General features: G+C 41.2%; 1 protein-coding gene across 1 annotated transcript in view; it reads left to right on the top strand.

Annotated features, from left to right (window-relative positions):
* The window catches only part of RYR3 (ryanodine receptor 3), an 886,248-nt gene that overhangs the window by 342,755 nt on the left and 525,387 nt on the right, over positions 1-18,106 (top strand). Inside the window, exons 18-24 of the mRNA XM_069732389.1 lie at positions 1,113-1,246; positions 3,409-3,650; positions 7,885-8,077; positions 11,106-11,322; positions 11,453-11,557; positions 14,154-14,257; positions 15,436-15,519. Coding sequence (XP_069588490.1) covers positions 1,113-1,246; positions 3,409-3,650; positions 7,885-8,077; positions 11,106-11,322; positions 11,453-11,557; positions 14,154-14,257; positions 15,436-15,519 — 1,079 coding nt within the window. The remainder of the gene's footprint in view (positions 1-1,112; positions 1,247-3,408; positions 3,651-7,884; positions 8,078-11,105; positions 11,323-11,452; positions 11,558-14,153; positions 14,258-15,435; positions 15,520-18,106) is intronic.

Below are 18,106 nucleotides of genomic sequence, written 5' to 3'. Positions count from 1 at the left end.
GATGTATTTTAAAGTTAATTCCAGGCCACTCTACATACAAAAATAGGGTCTGTTATACCTAACATTAAAGGGGTTGTCCAGTATGATTTTGTATTTTTTTTTACTATGGGCCTATAAACTAACACGCAGGTAGTTGCTAACAAAGTCAGCTACCTGCCTTTTCTACCCAACGCCGACTCAGAGCCGCCACCGACCGCTCCTGCCAGTGATTTGGCTCCTCAACATCAACACAGCAGCTCTTCTTCTTCCGGACTGCTCTGTCGGAGTGACGTGACTGCTAACATCATGCTGATTGACACCTGACTTACCACAGTTAAGCAGTGGGGAGTCAGCTGTCAATCTGTATAATGTTGGCCGACTCACCCAATCTCTGCCTAAGGCTGCCGTCACACTAGCAGTATTTGGTCAGTATTTTCCATCAGTATTTGTAAGCCAAAACCAGGAGTGGAACAATTAGAGGAAAAGTATAATGGAAACATATGCACCACTTCTGCATTTATCACCCACTCCTGGTTTTGGCTACAAATACTGATGTAAAATACTGACCAAATACTGCTAAGTGTGACGGCAGCCTAATCTTATTACAATACTTCTGTGAACGCTATGTATTGCACAAGCAATCGGATCACAGCTTCAAGTCTCCTAAAGGGACTGTTAAAGAAATTAAAAAGTCAAAAGAATAAGGTTAAAAAAAGCCCAAACGTTCAAATCACCTCCCTTTTGCCCTATTGAAAATAAAACAATTAAAAATACACATATTTGGTATCGCTGTGCTCAGTAATGTATGATTGATCAAAATCTAAAATAACTTAATTTGATTGAAAAACAGCATTGCGAAAAAAAAATCAAAACATCAGAATTCCATTTTTTTTGTCCGTAACAGCATTATAATAAAATGCAAGAGCCGATCATTTCATCGTATCTACCCCAAAATGGTATCAATAAAAATGTTGGCTCAGGACAAAAAAAAATAAGCCTTCACCCAGCCCCAGATCTCAAAAGGGGTTAATGAATCGGGCTCCTGTTATGCCACCATTTACTGTTGTGTAAATGGGGGAGGGGGACATTAACTGCATATAGGAAATGTGATTTACTAAATGTCTTGTTTTTAGGTTCTGGATGTCCTGTGCTCTCTGTGTGTATGTAATGGGGTTGCAGTCCGTACTAACCAGAATCTAATTTGTGACAACCTGCTGCCCAGGAGAGATTTGTTATTACAAACCCGTTTGGTTAATGATGTCACCAGGTATACTTTCATTTATTAAGTCATATATTTTTACTTAAAGAAGTTGCATATTTGTGTAAGACATGAAATGACTGCCCTTGTCCTTAATGATTGTGCTGCATAGAGGCTAATATATTTATAAAGTATCAATTCTACAAAACTGCAGCTTCACTGGTGGACACAGAGAGGAGAGAAAGAACAATAAATAAGCCATTTGCAGTCCAATACCTCGTCATAATGAACAAGTTCACCAGTTTTGGACATAGAAGTGGCCCCCTTACCACATGGGCCCCTATGCGGTTTCACAGGTTGTCCCACTGATATGTCTTTATGATATGCTTACTTTTTGGGAAAATAGCTTTCTGCTGCTTAGTCCAGCAGTATTGTGGTATAGTCCTGCTGAGATTATCAGATGGCAATGAATAAATTAAAGGGGTATTCCCATCTTCAAGATCCTATCCCAATATGTAGTAGATGTAATAATAATAATATTAGCAAATACGTCCAACTAGAAATGTAGAATAGTTTTTCTGATTCGCTATTCCTCTCTCCTTATGTGCCCGCATTGTAGGACATTAGGTATCCATGGTTACGACCACTAGCAGCTAGCTAACTAAGGCTGTAGTCCTACCAGCGTATGGCATCGGATGCGATATGCTAATAACCCTCGGCTCCTGCTCTGCTGCGAGCGGCAGCCGAGTGTCATGCTACTGTGCGCCTATCCTCTGCAATAAAGAACATCAGAGCACAGCTGTGGTGGAGGCGGAGAAATTAAATTGCGTATATCGCACCACACTTGGGTGATATCCGAGTGTTGTGCATTGTCACTCACACCCATAGTTTTATATGGGTGCGAGTGAGCTGAGTCTCACTGCCAATCGCAACATGCTGCGACTGTTTTAGCATGCCGATTCGGCATGAGAAAATAATTGCAGATCTGAAGTGCTATGCGATGTTTTATGAAATAGCACTCGGCCGCCATGTTGTACAGTAGTGTGACTCCAGCCTGTCAGTATATCAGTGGTCATAACCATGGATACCTACGGTCCTGCAGTTCTTGTACATGAGGAGAGAGACATAGCAAATCAGAAAAACTATACTACATTTCTAATTGGAGTTATTTGCAAATATTATTATTACACATATTACATATTGAGTTAGGATCTTGGAGATGGGACTTTGACTTTGTGGAACTTTCATCCATTTCCCTACTGCATCTCTGGAGCTCAGCCACATTGATCTTGGGGTTCTTCTTTACCACTCTCACCAAGGCTGTTCCCCATGATTGCTCAGTTTGGCTGAACAGCCAGGTCTAAATTTAATTACGGTAAACACAGCTGGACCCCAATGAAGGGGAAGAACCATCTCAAGGAGGATCACAAGGAAATGGACAGCATGTGACTTAAATATGAGTGTCTGAGCAAAGGGTCTGAATACTTATGACCATGTGATATTTCAGTTTTTCTTTTTTATTAAATTTGCAAAAATGTCTACATTTCTGTTTTTTTCAATCAAGATGGGGTGCAAAGTGTACATTAATGTAAAAAAAAAATGAAGTTTTTTGAATTTACCAAATGGCTGCAATGAAACAAAGAGTGAAACATTTAAAGGGGTCTGAATACTTTCTGTACCCACTGTATGATCGATGGGGGGTCTAAGAGTCCGTACCACCACATATCATGAGATATGTATATAAGATATACCCTCCAATGTGAATGGAGTGGTAGTGATCATGTGGGAACACCACCCCATTCACTGTCTATTGGAGTGGTGGGAGTGACAGCAAACTTCTTACCGCTGCATTCACTTAGGAATGCAGCAGTTGTACCATTATCACCAACCCCGTGGCTGAATGGTAAATAATTTTCATGGCAAAACACTTTTTAATAAGTATTCCTTTGTATAATATTATTATTGTCATTATTACATGATTGTTTGACCCTTGTATATCTGACCTGTTCCTCTATAAAAATTTTAAGTAAAGCCAAGTTGTGAGACTTTGTTGTTGTGTTTGCCTTTGCTAAATCTTAATAAAATCTCGGTAAAATGGGGTTTCCATATACAAAGTACTGTAACTGTTTCAACATGAGGACATATTTTGAACTTGAAAAGAGTTACTGTATTTTGTATTTCCTCGGTGCAATAAGCTCAGCTATCTTTTACATTTTTGTGTTCTTTTTCAGCATGAGACCAAATATCTTCCTGGGTGTAGCTGAGGGCTCAGCACAGTACAAAAAGTGGTACTTTGAGATGTATATCGATCAGGTGGATCCATTTCTAACTCCAGAACCTACTCACCTACGTGTAGGTTGGGCCTCCACCTCTGGTTATGCTCCTTATCCAGGGGGAGGTGAAGGATGGGGAGGCAATGGTGTAGGGGATGATCTTTTCTCCTACGGCTTTGATGGTCTTCACTTATGGTCCGGTAAGTTCATTTTGAAAATATCTCATATTTTGCTGTTACTTGGAGTTTTTAATTTACTATTAAGCCTACTTCACAATAGCTTTTAATTGTGGCAATCAAGTTAATTCTGTATCCTTCTATTTCCATCATCGACAATGGAACTAGTATAAAATGGAACTGGAAACATAGTTTCAAAGCTTGACAAATACAAAAACGATGTTTTCCCCTAAAAAATGGCTTTCTTATAGGATTAAGGTTTTTAAGAGCATTGTCCAAAGTAAAAAAAAAAGTCATATAATCTGACTCTTGCTTTAATTTAAAGCTAACCTACTGTCAATCTACGGGCAGCATTTATAAGGCCATGGCTGTATGATTTCAGTCATGTATGTTTGACTCTAAAGCACTGTGGTCTATCAGGGAAAAGCATGTTTTAAAGGCTGCCAGCCGGGGACCGAGCTGCACTGGAGACTGGAAGGATAGACGAGTCCCCTGTGACTTCTCCCTACCTTCTTCCCTGCAATGACAAGTTTCTGACTTTACATGCACATGCAAAGAGACCTGGCACTAAAGGGGGGCAGACTGGAAGTTGCCACTAGGAACCCACCTGTCTGACTAGTTCCAGTTGGCTTTTAAAGTATGTTTTTCAATCTTTCTCTGAAACACCACAGTTTTTCACAGTCAGATATATCTAGTTGAAATCATGCAGCCAGTGTCTGAAACCTTCTGCCCATGGATCTGTAGCATTTCAGTTTGCACTTGTTTGCCTGAAGTTATTGGCTCAAGCTAAATATTTTGCTTACTACGAGCAAAAAAGAGAACAGCTGACCGCACCACCGCCACTACCACCTACAACATGAAACTCACAGATGCCAGCCGGACAGAAGACCTGAGGTGCTGTAGCCAGAAAGACGACCATCAACGATGCAGCAATACGAAAGAAAACGTGGCTAAATAAAGTACCTGTTTTAGAAGAATGGTGAGTGCTGCCACGTTTTCTTTCGTATTGCTAAATATTTTGCTTAGTCTGCATAATATTGCTTCCCTGTGGGTATACATTAAATGAACTCACCACTGAATCCTAGGCTTAACGCGATTTGGGAGCTTGGAAGAAAACCCAGTCATACGTTTGCCAGTTGGAGGGATTTCGGCAGAGTGCTCTGTTCATAATACAACAAAAGATCATTTCCTTTCTATAATCCACTGTCTTTAACTATAACAGCTGTGTATAACTGGACAGCAGTAATTCCTCACGCTGTGAAATGACTGAGGTCTCCTGTCACCAGACTGAACAACGCATAAGAAAGAAAGGAAACCTCCACCAGGAACGTGATTCACTTCCACTGTTCAGTGCCAAGTTATTGCAGTGGCCCGTCTAGTCTTGGCATGTAGCCGTCTTAAAATACTGATTGTTGAGCAAAAGTGGACACATGTTTGAAATAACAAACTATGGTATTTATTTCCTCACGCTTGATTTGGCGTAATCCGTTATAGCCACAAATTAAGAATACATTTTTAATTCCTATCTTGCCTTATTGTCGATTAAGTTTAATGTGGTCTCAGTAGAGGAATCCTTCCCAAAAATGAGGGCTTGCAGCTCCTAATACCTAACTTTTTTCATAGGAACATTTTTTTATTGGCCGCGTGGCTACTGCATGATTTTTTTTTTAATAATAATAATTTTATTTCTATAGCGCTGATATATTCCACAGCACTTTACATTTTAGAGGGGACTTGTACATACAATAGACATTACAGCATAGCAATAAAAAAAGAAAAAAAGATCAAAACAGATACCAAGAGGAATGAGGGCCCTGCTCGGAAGCATACAATCTATGAGGAAAAGGGGAGGCACAAATGAAACGTTGAATGGTTGTAATTAGTATTTTTAACACATTTTTATCAGTATTTGGTCCATGTGTCCTTTTTTACCATCAGTGTGTCTTATATTTTTTCTTCTATGCAAAAAACCCCAACAAACTGATGATAAGCTCATAAGCTTCTCATAACAAAGAGTCAGTGAAAAACAAACAGCACGTGGATATGTGACAGAAAATCATTGATAGTAAAAATGAACGCCCTGATTAAACACGAATGACAATGTCTTCCAGGACACAGATGGAAATCGCTCCTCTTTTTTATGTACAATAAAAAAAAACTGTCTAAATGGTACCTCCCATGAATTTTTCTATCTTGTAAAGTAATGGCAGACTGCTATCATGTTCTAATCATTAAGGTTGGATTGCTAAAACTCCCACTGATTTTGAAAACAAAGGAGTGCGACAATGCTGGTTGGGAATAAAACAGTTGCATGGCCTCCATACAAAAGCTTTTCCATGCACATTGACGCTCCCAGCCATGGGATGTGGCAGTCTCAAACATATGTATGTATCACAATCTGTTTTATATGTCCACCTTCCTGGTATATATGTCCCCCATCCTGGATCCATTCCTATTGTCCTCCATCTTGGGCCCCTTTGTCACGTCTCTGTTGTCGTAGCGAGGGGTTCCTTCCATGTCCCCAGTACTAGGAGGTACCCTAGCTATCCCTGCTCCCCAGATTACTTCCAATGATGAAGATGCCAGGTCTACGTACCTTGCTGAGATCCTGATTTCTCCCTAAGTCTGTTACCTCCCCCCACCCAGGCAAGAGAGAAGTTTTAGTGTATGGAAATACACCAGCCAGACTAACAAGGGAATACATACTGGGATAAAGTAAAATACCAATTATACAAATATGCTGTCACAAATAAAAGTGGGAAAGACGGGGAGTGAAGGAAGGGAAAAATCAAAGTAGGAGAAGGAGAGGATTTGCAAACAACTAAAACCAAGCAACAATCTTTAGATAAATGCACCAAGCACCTCCTCAAACAACAAAACTCCTCCTGTTCCTGAACCATGCAGCATGAAGCTAACTTTGGCAATGCCTGCTTGCCAGAGGCCAGTATATATTGGAGAGGGGACTGACCAACTCTGAACAGGTGAGAGCATCAAATCAAGTAAACTTCCAGGAGTTCTCAGCTGAACAGATTATCCCCTTCACTGCTAGAAGAAACCTGCACTGCTTAATATGAAGGTGAAGTGCTTCTAATCAGTGCAGAAGTAGGAGAAATCAGACAGCGTGGTCATCAAGCTCTTCTCTAGTGATAAGCCCATGACACTCTTCCTGGTATATATGTCCTCCATCCTAGTATACCTGTACCTCATCCTTTTATATATGTCCTCTACCCTGGTATATACTGTATGTCCTCCATCCTGAGCCCTTTACTATTATTTATGTCGCCCATTCTGGTATATATATACCCCCACCCTTGTATACAGTCTAGGTCTCCCATCCTGGTATATATTTTCCCCACCCTTGTAAACATATCCCCCTTTTTGGTATATAAGTCCCCTATCCTCAAATGCATGTCCCCCTTCCTGGTTTATATGTCACTTATACTGCTATATATGTCTCGGTTCTGCCTCTGCGTAAACAAAAAAATGAATCTCCCCTTCCTCTTATGCCATAACATGTAGCGTCCTCTGCTGTAGCTGACGCAGAGGCTGGTAGCTGACATCAGCGTGCCTGCTATGGTGATGAAGACGTCACTGCCATGCCACTCCAATGCATTGCACACTGACTGCTGGGTTCAGATTAGCCGGCGGCATCTATTGCACCGCAGTGCATTTCAGCTAAAGAAGGTGCTGAGGTCGGTGGCCTTCCTCCCTCATGGGCCCGTCGTGGTTGCACCCTCTGCAATCACGATTGTTACACTCCTGACAGCTGATAATCATCCAACTAGAATTATCGGAGGCAGATATCTTTGAAGAAAGGGATGTTTATTTTGTGAGCTTTTCCCTTTAAGGCTATAGTTCTCTAAATTTCCTATCTGGTCTGTTTTTAGACATTGGCCCAATTACCTAAAATAGAACATGCGGTGTTGTGAATAGTCCCTCAGCAGTTTGCGTAGAAGAGAAAATAGTGATATTATCTTTGTGAAGTTCAGACACAGCTTTTGGTCCTCAATTCACAAGATCTCATTCTATTCTCGCTGTGACTCATTCCATGACGCTGTTTTCATTGACGTATAAGGCAGAAATTAAGCTTAGTGCTTTGTATTTGACTCTTAGTAGAGCAAGATAATTAGGATGCTATCTTGAGTCAAATTTCTTTGTTGCTTTTTCCTTCAGCTGCCATTGTAGTATTTTTGCAGATGACTAAGATAAATGTTTTATGTGATCCCCTTACTACCTACTATCTTATTACTTTATATAGGGAGGGTACCGAGGGCCGTGGCTTCAACAAACCAGCATTTATTGGCATCCGATGATGTGGTCAGCTGCTGCCTGGACTTGGGAGTGCCTAGTATTTCTTTTCGTATTAATGGGCAGCCTGTCCAAGGCATGTTTGAGAACTTTAATACTGAAGGTCTCTTTTTCCCAGTTGTCAGCTTTTCTGCTGGTGTCAAGTAAGTGGTTTTCACTGCGTCACTTCATCTCGAGTCTTTGACTTTTAGAACATGGAGCAGAGATTTCTGCAAATTCAACTAATATCTTAAAGGGTCTCCTTCTTTGAAAGTAATTTTTAACAAAATTCAATGTGGTATAATCTTAAATCACTGTCACCCGAAAATCTGATTATCCCTAGCCTCCCATACTCATGCATGCTTGGTTTTTTGAGCTTGCATGTGTTAGTGAAAAGCCGAATAAACCTCTGCCAAACACCTCTGGCAGCATCTTATGGAACTGAAGATTTGGCTGATTTAAAATCAATATGCAAACTTTTTCTTTTCACAATATCATGTGTCAAAGTAGGTTTAGGAGACCCCCAAACACATTAGAGACATTTACGGGTTGAGCAAACTTTTGCTAATGTGTTTGGAGGTCTTTAGAGACATGTTAAGTTGTGACCAGGGAAACAGTTATGAGACCCCTCAAACAAGAGCTATAAAACTTAAAGGGGGAACCAAAACAAAAGGGACATAACTGCATAGCATTACAGCCCATATTCCAACTCTTGAGCGTCTATGCACAGTAACTCCTTCTGATTTCTGACATGTCTTTATCAAATCTAAAATCTGTAGACATTTTACATTTAGTACTATACTTGATTGACATTTAATCTAGTTATAATTGAACTTTGCCCTTTTAGCCACACCTTGTTGTAAAAGTTCCCATTTTTTTCTCTATATATTACAAATTCTGGGCAAAAATACTATTTGTTTGATCACTTAGTTACATAGTGATAGATTTTGAGAAAAGACGAAAAGACAAAGATTCATCAAGTTCAACCTTTATTCAACAATTATACTTTATCACGAGATTATTTATAACCCACAAACTGTATGTTATGAGAAGGCATCCAACCGTTTAAGGTTTTGTTATAGTGTCCGCCATTGCTGCCTCTTGCGTAGGTGTCCCATAGTCTAACTGCACTAACTGTAAAAAATCCTTTTCTATTTTGATGTCGACATCAACTTTTCTCCATCCCTGTTTCTTTGTAAGGTCCTTGTGAAGAAAAAAACCATATGCCGCAAATGTATTTATACAGAAAATCAAGTATCTGAGTGCCTATTTTCTAACCTAAACAAGTCCAATTTATCTAGCTTTCACAAGAGACCATACCATTTAATAATGTTGCTGCCCATCTCTGAGTCCACTGTAGCTTCCCAAAACACTTCCTAGAATGTGGAGCCAAAAATTGTATTCTATGATCAAGATGAAACTACGCACAGGATTTACAGAGGAGTAATACTAAATTGGAATCACAGGCTTATGGCTCTCTTTTTATAACCCCTAAAAGGAACCTGTCACAGCAAAAACACCATTAAAGGGAACCTATCACCCCCTCCAGGGCCAATTAAAGTAAAAGAGCCACCTTCAGCAGCACTAAGACTGCATTCTGTGAAGGTGGCTCTTATGTTAATAATCCCTAGAAATGCTGAAATAATGACTATTATAAATTTCCCTCCATACCTCTATTGAGTCAGGGAGGTATATTTTCCCCCACTGACTCAACCGCCTCGCAGCCGTCCATCATCCCCTTCTGGCCTCTGGGCGCCGCCTCCTCTCTTTCTCATGATGTCACCAGCACCTGCGCTCTGCAATCAGTTATCGGGCATGCGACGTGAGCATTGCCCGGGAACTTACATAAGGTGATGTAAGTATATCATGCCTGTGTGTAGCGGAGGCTCCAGATCCCGCCCCGCAGTATGTTATGATGTATTCACACTGCAGGGCTGGGAATCTTGCGCCTGCACAGTGAGGATCTCTACGCCTGTCCCCAGCTCCCTTCCCCTCATTCCTCCAGAGATCCTCACTGTGCAAGCGCCAGATTCCCAGCCCCGAAATGTGAATACATCATAACACACTGCGAGGCGGGATCTGGGACCTCCGCTACATGTAGGCGCGATATCCTTACATCACCTGATGCAAGTTCCTTGGGCAGGCCGCATGGCACATGCCCAAGAACTGATTGCAGAGTGCAGGCGCCGGTGACATCACGAGAAAGAGAGGAGGCGGTGCCCAGAGGCCAGAGGGGGATGATGGATGGCTGCGAGGCGGTCGAGTCAGGGGGAGAAAACATACCTCCCTGACTCAATAGAGGTATGGCAGGAAAATTATAAAAGTTATTATCTCAGCATTCCTAAGGATATAAACATAAGAGCCACCTTCACAGAATGCAGTCTTAGTGCTGCTGAAAGTGGCTCTTTTACTTTAATAGGCCCTGGGGGGTGACAGGTTCCCTTTAACCTGCAGATATAAGGTTAATTTACAGGTTAATAGCGTTACTAACCTGCCCGGCGCCTTCACATAGCCAAATGCTGCAGGGAACGCTGAAATAAACTTTATTCCCCCAACAGCATTTTGATTTTTGACTGCTATTGGCTCTGTATTAGGGTCGGCTGTCAGTCACGGCCAGGGGGTTTGGTTACAGAAGCCACTCTCTATGCTGAGAGCAGTGACTGAACGAGCATCGGCACCACCCCGTGACTAAACCAGAATGTTGGTAGCAGGAATAAAGTTCATTTTCTCCCCTCAACGTTTGGCTAAGTACGGGCGCCAGACCGTATTGCATAATCCTGTAGAATGTAAGCCCGCAAGGGCAGGGTCCTCTTCCCTCTATACTAGTCTGTCATTGTTAGTTTTCTTTACTGTAAGTGATATTTTGATGTAACCCCTTCTCATGTACAGCACCATGGAATTAATGGTGCTATATAAATAAATAATAATAATAATAATTGTAACGCCATTAACCTGCAGATTAAGCCCATATCTACAGGTTAATAATGTTTTTTCTGGTTACCGGTTCCCTTTAAAATATTTTTTTGCTCTTGCAACCATTGCCTGACATTGAGTTCTGATGCTTAGGGTTCTCGTAACCTGAATTCCCAAGTCCTTCTGTTCTGTAAACCCTGGTACATATCAGTGCAAGTATAAATGTGATGTTACATACATACTGAAAAGTTCCTGAAAACATTATTTCTGATCTTTTAGGGTCCGATTTCTTCTTGGTGGACGCCATGGAGAATTCAAGTTCTTACCCCCAGCTGGCTATGCTCCATGCTATGAGGCCTTGTTGCCAAAAGAGAAGATGAGAGTAGAGCCTGTAAAAGAGTACAAAAGAGATTGTGAAGGAGTTCGGGATTTGTTGGGTACAACACACTTCCTGTCTCAAGCCTCATTCATTCCTTGTCCCATTGATACCAGCCAGGTAAGCCTTCTTCTACTCTTAACTCTGCTTCAGTGCTTTAAAGTATATCTGTATTTTTTAGCCAAACCATGTGAATTTCCCAACATCTGTTTGCTTGCTAAGAATAAATAGTATTTGTACCCTTTCATAGATTGTTTTACCTCCTCATCTTGAGAAGATTCGAGACAAATTAGCAGAAAACATCCATGAACTTTGGGGCATGAACAAAATTGAACTTGGTTGGATCTATGGCAAGGTATATCATTTTTATAATTTATGTATTCGAAGATTATATGAGATAACTGTTCGTTTTACAAATCCCTTTTAGAACATACAGTACAGACCAAAAGTTTGGACACACCTTCTCATTTAAAGATTTTTCTGTATTTTCATGAATATGAAAATTGTACATTCACACTGAAGGCATCAAAACTATGAATTAGCACATGTGGAATTATATACTTAACAAAAAAAGTGTGAAACAACTGAAATTATGTCTTATAATCTAGGTTCTTCAAAGTAGCCACCTTTTGCTTTGATGACTGCTTTGCACACTCATGGCATTCTCTTGATGAGCTTCAAGAGGTAGTCACCGGGAATGGTCTTCCAACAATCTTGAAGGAGTTCCCAGAGATGCTTAGCACTTGTTGGCCCTTTTGCCTTCACTCTGCGGTCCAGCTCACCCCAAACCATCTCGATTGGGTTCAGGTCTTGTAACTGTGGAGGCCAGGTCATCTGGCGTAGTACCCCATCATTCTCCTTCTTGGTCAAATAGCCCTTACACAGCCTGGAAGTGTGTTTTGGGTCATTGTCCTGCTGAAAAATAAATGATGGTCCAACTAAACGCAAACCGGATGGAATAGCGCCGCTGCAAGATGCTGTGGTAGCCATGCTGGTTCAGTATGCCTTCAATTTTGAATAAATCCCCAACAGTGTCACCAGCAAAGCACTCCCACACCTCCTCCTCCATACTTCATGATGGAAACCAGGTATGTAGAGTCCATCTTTTCTGCGTTGCACAAAGTCACGGTGGTTGGAACCAAAGATCTCAAATTTGGACTCATCAGACCAAAGCACAGATTTCCACTGGTCTAATGTCCATTCCTTGTGTTTTTTAGCCCAAACAAGTCTCTTCTGCTTGTTGCCTGTCCTTAGCAGTGGTTTCCTAGCAGCTATTTTACCATGAAAGTCTGCTGCACAAAGTCTCCTCTTAACAGTTGTTGTAGAGATGTGTCTGCTGCTAGAACTCTGTGTGGCATTGACCTGGTCTCTAATCTGAGCTGCTGTTAACCTGTGATTTCTGAGGCTGGTGACTCGGATAAACTTATCTTCAGAAGCAGAGGTGACTCTTGGTCCTCCTTTCCTGGGGCGGTCCTCATGTGAGCCAGTTTCTTTGTAGTACTTGATCGTTTTTGCCACTGCACTTGGGGACACTTTCAAAGTTTTCTCAATTTTTCAGACTGACTGGCCTTCATTTCTTAAAGTAACGATGGCCACTCATTTTTCTTCACGTAGCTGCTTTTTTCTTGCCATAATACAAATTCTAACAGTCTATTCAGTAGGACTATCAGCTGTGTATCCACAAGACTTCTGCACAACACAACTGATGGTCCCAACCCCATTTATAAGGCAAGAAATCCCACTTATTAAACCTGACAGGGCACACACGTGAAGTGAAAACCATTCCAAGTGACTACCTCTTGAAGCTCATCAAGAGAAAGCCAAGAGTGTGCAAAGCAGTCATCAAAGCAAAAGGTAGATACTTTGAAGAACCTAGACATAATTTCAGTTGTTTCACACTTTTTTGTTATGTATATAATTCCACGTGTGTTAATTCATAGTTTTGATGCCTTCAGTGTGAATGTACAATTTTCATAGTCATGAAAATACAGAAAAATCTTTAAATGAGAAGGTGTGTCCAAACTTTTGGTCTGTACTGTATATGAACAAATAATTGTGTAGTTTTTATAAATATATCCTTTATTTTTGCTCTGTATAATCTACAGTACATGGAAATTAACCAAGTGGTGTATTCCACATGCTAGGTTCTACTATGAAGTTTTGAGTCTTTGAATATTGTGAAAATGTCAACAATTATCATGCTTATCTGCTTTCTTAATTTAAGGTAGTACAGAAGTTATAGCATTATTCTAGAGAAGACTGTATCGATAGCACATTCTATAGCTAAATACAATCATGCTCTATGCTAGTGGGTGCTAGTGAGTTCAGACAGAAACGTATGAGCCAACATATAGAGTAAAAAGAATTCCCATGTATATTTTTAAGATTTATTCTTAAGCACAATATTACTTGGCATTATATACATAATTTGTTTATGAGAAGAGCTTTGTCTTCATGGAAGCTTTGAAGTCTTTACTATTTTTCCATCTGACTTTTATAAAAGTTCACCTGTAAGAAACACTGCATTCAGGACTATTATCCCTATAACTGAAAATAAGGAATTAAGTGTTAGGTTAAGTTCAATTTACAGTTTTTAACATAGTTTTTTTATTCTGATGCATTTACAAATAATTGTAGAGAAATGACCCACAGTCCTAATGATTACAATTGGTGGTGGGGCTTTCTAGGGTTAAAAAATAGCAAAAAGAAAATATCAATTCAGTTCACCACTCTTGTGTTGGAGATTAGTATCCCAGGAAACTTACAATAACTTCCAGCCCTTAATAGTATAGTATGAAATAAAAATTGACAGAATGTCGAAAAACGCTTAATCATAGCTGACAGCTCATTTATTTTCTGTATTTTGACCAATCTGTTAAAAAAACTGACAAAAATTAATCTTTACAATGACTGCAGATCTCATATGTGTAACATTAATGTTCTTTTTTTAGGTGCGAGATGATAATAAACGTCAGCATCCTTGTTTGGTAGAATTTTCCAAACTTCCAGAAACTGAAAAAAATTATAACCTGCAGATGTCCACAGAGACTCTCAAGTGAGCTTTATCTAATCTTGTGGGGTTTTCTCTATTTCATAAAAGATGAGCCTTCCTATTTCAATGTTAAACACTTGACCACTAAAATATTCATCTTAACTGGCTTACTGCTTTTTGAGACCCTTCCTCAAATTACCCACCTGTATACATACTATATCGTGTTGTGCCCAGTGCCTTACTTTAACACTGATGGCCTTAGGATAGGTCATCAATGTTTGATCGGTGGGAAGTGCAAAACCCAGCGCAGTTCCGTGTACTGTATAGTGGCCCAGGCTGGGTACTACACATCTGCCCCTGGGCACATGTGTAGTGCCCAGCTCCGACCACTATACAGTAGACAGAGCTGCACTGTGCAGCTCCGTAACTAGTCAGTTCAGGCTGACACTGAGACCAGCAGATTGGCAGGAATGTAGGGTGTTGCACCCCTACCAATCAAACATTGATGACCTATACTAATGATAGGCCATCAATGTTAAAGTTGTGGCAACCTCTTTAGTACCCATTCTGTGCACTGTATGCGTACTAGACCCTTATACACATTATGATGCCCATAGGCCCCACTGTAAACTATATGATTGTCTATAGCTCCTATATTCAGTGGAATGGCCCCCGCAGCACATTCGATCATATAATGACCTTTCCCCTGACATCATTATAATGATAGGAAAGGCTAATACCCTATCCTTGTCCCCTGTTCACTGCAGCCTCTGTCACCTCATCCGGTTTATCTAGCTGTTTACCAGCGTTGATAGTGCAGTTCATTGATGACATCGTGCCACCCAATGTCTCCTGTGTGCTTTCAGCCGCCAACATACCTCAGGCTGAAAGTAGTCTGCGGTCTTCTGGAGTAATTGCTGAAGCAGGGAGCCAATGGCTTTCTACTCTGCCACAAGTGTTAACAGTATCAGCGTTTTGTTGATGCCAATACTGTTAAAAGTTTTGCACTCCAGCCCATCTGGCATTTGCTAGTAGAACTAGGGAGACTTCTGGAATGGCTGAGCTAGGTAAGCGGGGGTGGTTGAATAGGAGAGAAATTACTATTTTGTTATTTCCCACCCATAACCTGTCTTTCAGAAGTTCCCACCAATTTAGAACAAAAATTAAATTGTTCAAGTCTGTTTATTTTTACCACATTCTTTTTATATCATTCATTGAGATTATTGTATTTTCTTTTGTAGGACTTTGTTGGCTCTTGGATGTCTCATTGTTCACTCAAATCAAACCGCTGAAGAAAATTTGAAAAAAGTTAAACTTCCAAAAAAGTAAGCAGATCAGACACTGTATTCCTATTAATATATGTAAAAGAAGTGAGCAACATGAATGACAACAAATTAGTCATGTATCTATGATTCAGAAGGTATTTAATGCACAGATTATAGAGTGATCCATTTCAAGTGTTTTTTTCTGTTAATTGTTCATGATTATGGCTTACAGCCAATGAAGATCTCAAAGTCGTTATCTCAGTAAATTAGAATAAATAGCAAAAAAACACTGCAATGCCTTCCTTAAGGTACCTTCACACATAACGATATTGTTAACGATATCGTTGCTTTTTGTGACGTAGCAACGATATCGTTAATGAAATCGTTATGTGTGACAGCGACCAACGATCAGGCCCCTGCTGGGAGATCGTTGGTCGCTGAATAAAGTCCAGAACTTTATTTCGTCGCTGGACTCCCTGGAGACATCGCTGGATCGGCGTGTGTGACACCGATCCAGCGATGTCTTCACTGGTAACCAGGGTAAACATCGGGTAACTAAGCGCAGGGCCGCGCTTAGTAACCCGATGTTTACCCTGGTTACCATGCTAAAAGTAAAAAAAAACAAACACTAGATACTTACCTACCGCTGTCTGTCCTCCAGCGCTGTGCTCTGCACTCCTCCTGTACTGTCTGTGAGCCGGAAAGCAGAGTGGTGACGTCACCGCTCTGCTTTCCGGCTCCCAGACAGTACAGGAGGAGAGCAGAGAAGCAGAGCGCAGCGCTGGAGGACAGACAGCGGTAGGTAAGTATCTAGTGTTTGTTTTTTTTTACTTTTAGCATGGTAACCAGGGTAAACATCGGGTTACTAAGCGCGGCCCTGCGCTTAGTTACCCGATGTTTACCCTGGTTACCAGTGAAGACATCGCTGGCCCTGCGCTTAGTTACCCGATGTTTACCCTGGTTACCGGCATCGTTGGTCGCTGGAGAGCGGTCTGTGTGACAGCTCTCCAGCGACCAAACAGCGACGCTGCAGCGATCCGGATCGTTGTCGGTATCGCTGCAGCGTCGCTAAATGTGAAGGGGCCTTAAGTGTTTAAAAAGGTCCCTTAGTTTGTTTCAGTAGGCTCCACAATAACGGGAAAGACTGCTGACTTGACAGATGTTCAGAAGGCAGTCATTGGCACACTCCTCAAGGAGGGTAAGCCACAAAAGGCCATTGCTAAAGAAGGTGGCTGGTCACAGACTGCTGTATCCAAGCATATTAATGGAAAGTTGAGTGGAAGGAACAAATGTGGTAGAAAAATGTGCCCAAGCAATCGGGATAACTGCAGCCTTAAAAGGATTGTTAGGAAAAGGCCATTCAAAAATTTGGGGGGGATTCACAAGGAGTGGATGCTGCTGGAGTCATTGCTTCAAGAGCCACCACACATAAATGTATCCAGGACATGGGCTACAAGTGTCGCATTCCTTGTGTCAAGCCACTCATGACCAATAGACATCGCCAGAAGCGTCTTACCTGGGCCAAAGAGATAAAGAACTGGACTGTTGCTTAGTGGTCCAAGGTGTTTTCAAATTAAAGTAAATTTTGCATTTCATTTGGAAATCAAGGTCCCAGAGTCTGGAGGAAGAGTGGAGAGGCCACAATCCAAGCTGCCTGAGGTCTAGTGTGAAGTTTCCACAATGAGTGATGGTTTGGGGAGCCATGTCATCTGCTGGCCTATGTCCACTGTGTTTTATCAAGACCAAAGTCAGGACAGCCGTCTACCAGAAAATTTTAAGGCACTTCATGCTTCCCTCTGCTGACAAGCTTTTTGGAGATGGAAATTTCATTCTCCAGCAGGACTTGGCACCTGTCCACACTGCCAAAAGTACCAATACCTGGTTTAAAGACAACAGTATTACTGTGCTTGATGGGTCAGCAAACTCGCCTGACCTTAACCCCATAGAAAATCTGTTGGGTATTGTCAAGAGGAAGATGAAAGACACCAGACCCAGCAAGGCAGACAAGATGAAGGCTGTTATCAAAGCAACCAGGGCTTCCATAACACCTCAGCAGTGACACAGGCCGATCACATCCATGCCACTTCACATTGATACAGTAATTGATGCAAAAGGAGCCCTGACCAAGTACTTAGTGCATTTACTAAATTAATAAAGTTGACAAATCCAGCAAGCCCGGACGGGATACACCACTGTGTGCTGCATGAATTAAGTACATTCATTGATAGACCATTATTTTTTATCTTTAAAGATTCCATAATAACTGGGGGGTCTGCAATACCAAGACAGGTTATTACATTTGGGGTTATTTAGTTTGGAAAAACAAAGGCTTAGGGGTGATTTTATTACAATGTATAAATATATGAGGGGACAGAACAAAGACCTTTCTAATGATCTTTTTACTCTTAGACCTGAGACAGGTACAAGGGGGCATCCTCTACGTCTGGAGGAAAGAAGGTTTAATCATAATAACAGACGCGGATTCTTTACTGTAAGGGTATGTTTCCAGTGTCCGGATTACATAAGGATTTGCTGCGGATTGGATTTTATGAAATCCCATTTCCACTATGCGTGCAGGGCTGCATCCGGCGGCCCTGCGTAATCGGACATGCGGCACGTCTTTATAGACCACAGCATGTTTATTTAT

Source organism: Ranitomeya imitator, chromosome 1, assembly GCF_032444005.1.
Source record: "Ranitomeya imitator isolate aRanImi1 chromosome 1, aRanImi1.pri, whole genome shotgun sequence".
NCBI lineage: Eukaryota > Metazoa > Chordata > Amphibia > Anura > Dendrobatidae > Ranitomeya > Ranitomeya imitator.
This window is presented reverse-complemented; position numbering and strand designations above follow the sequence as displayed.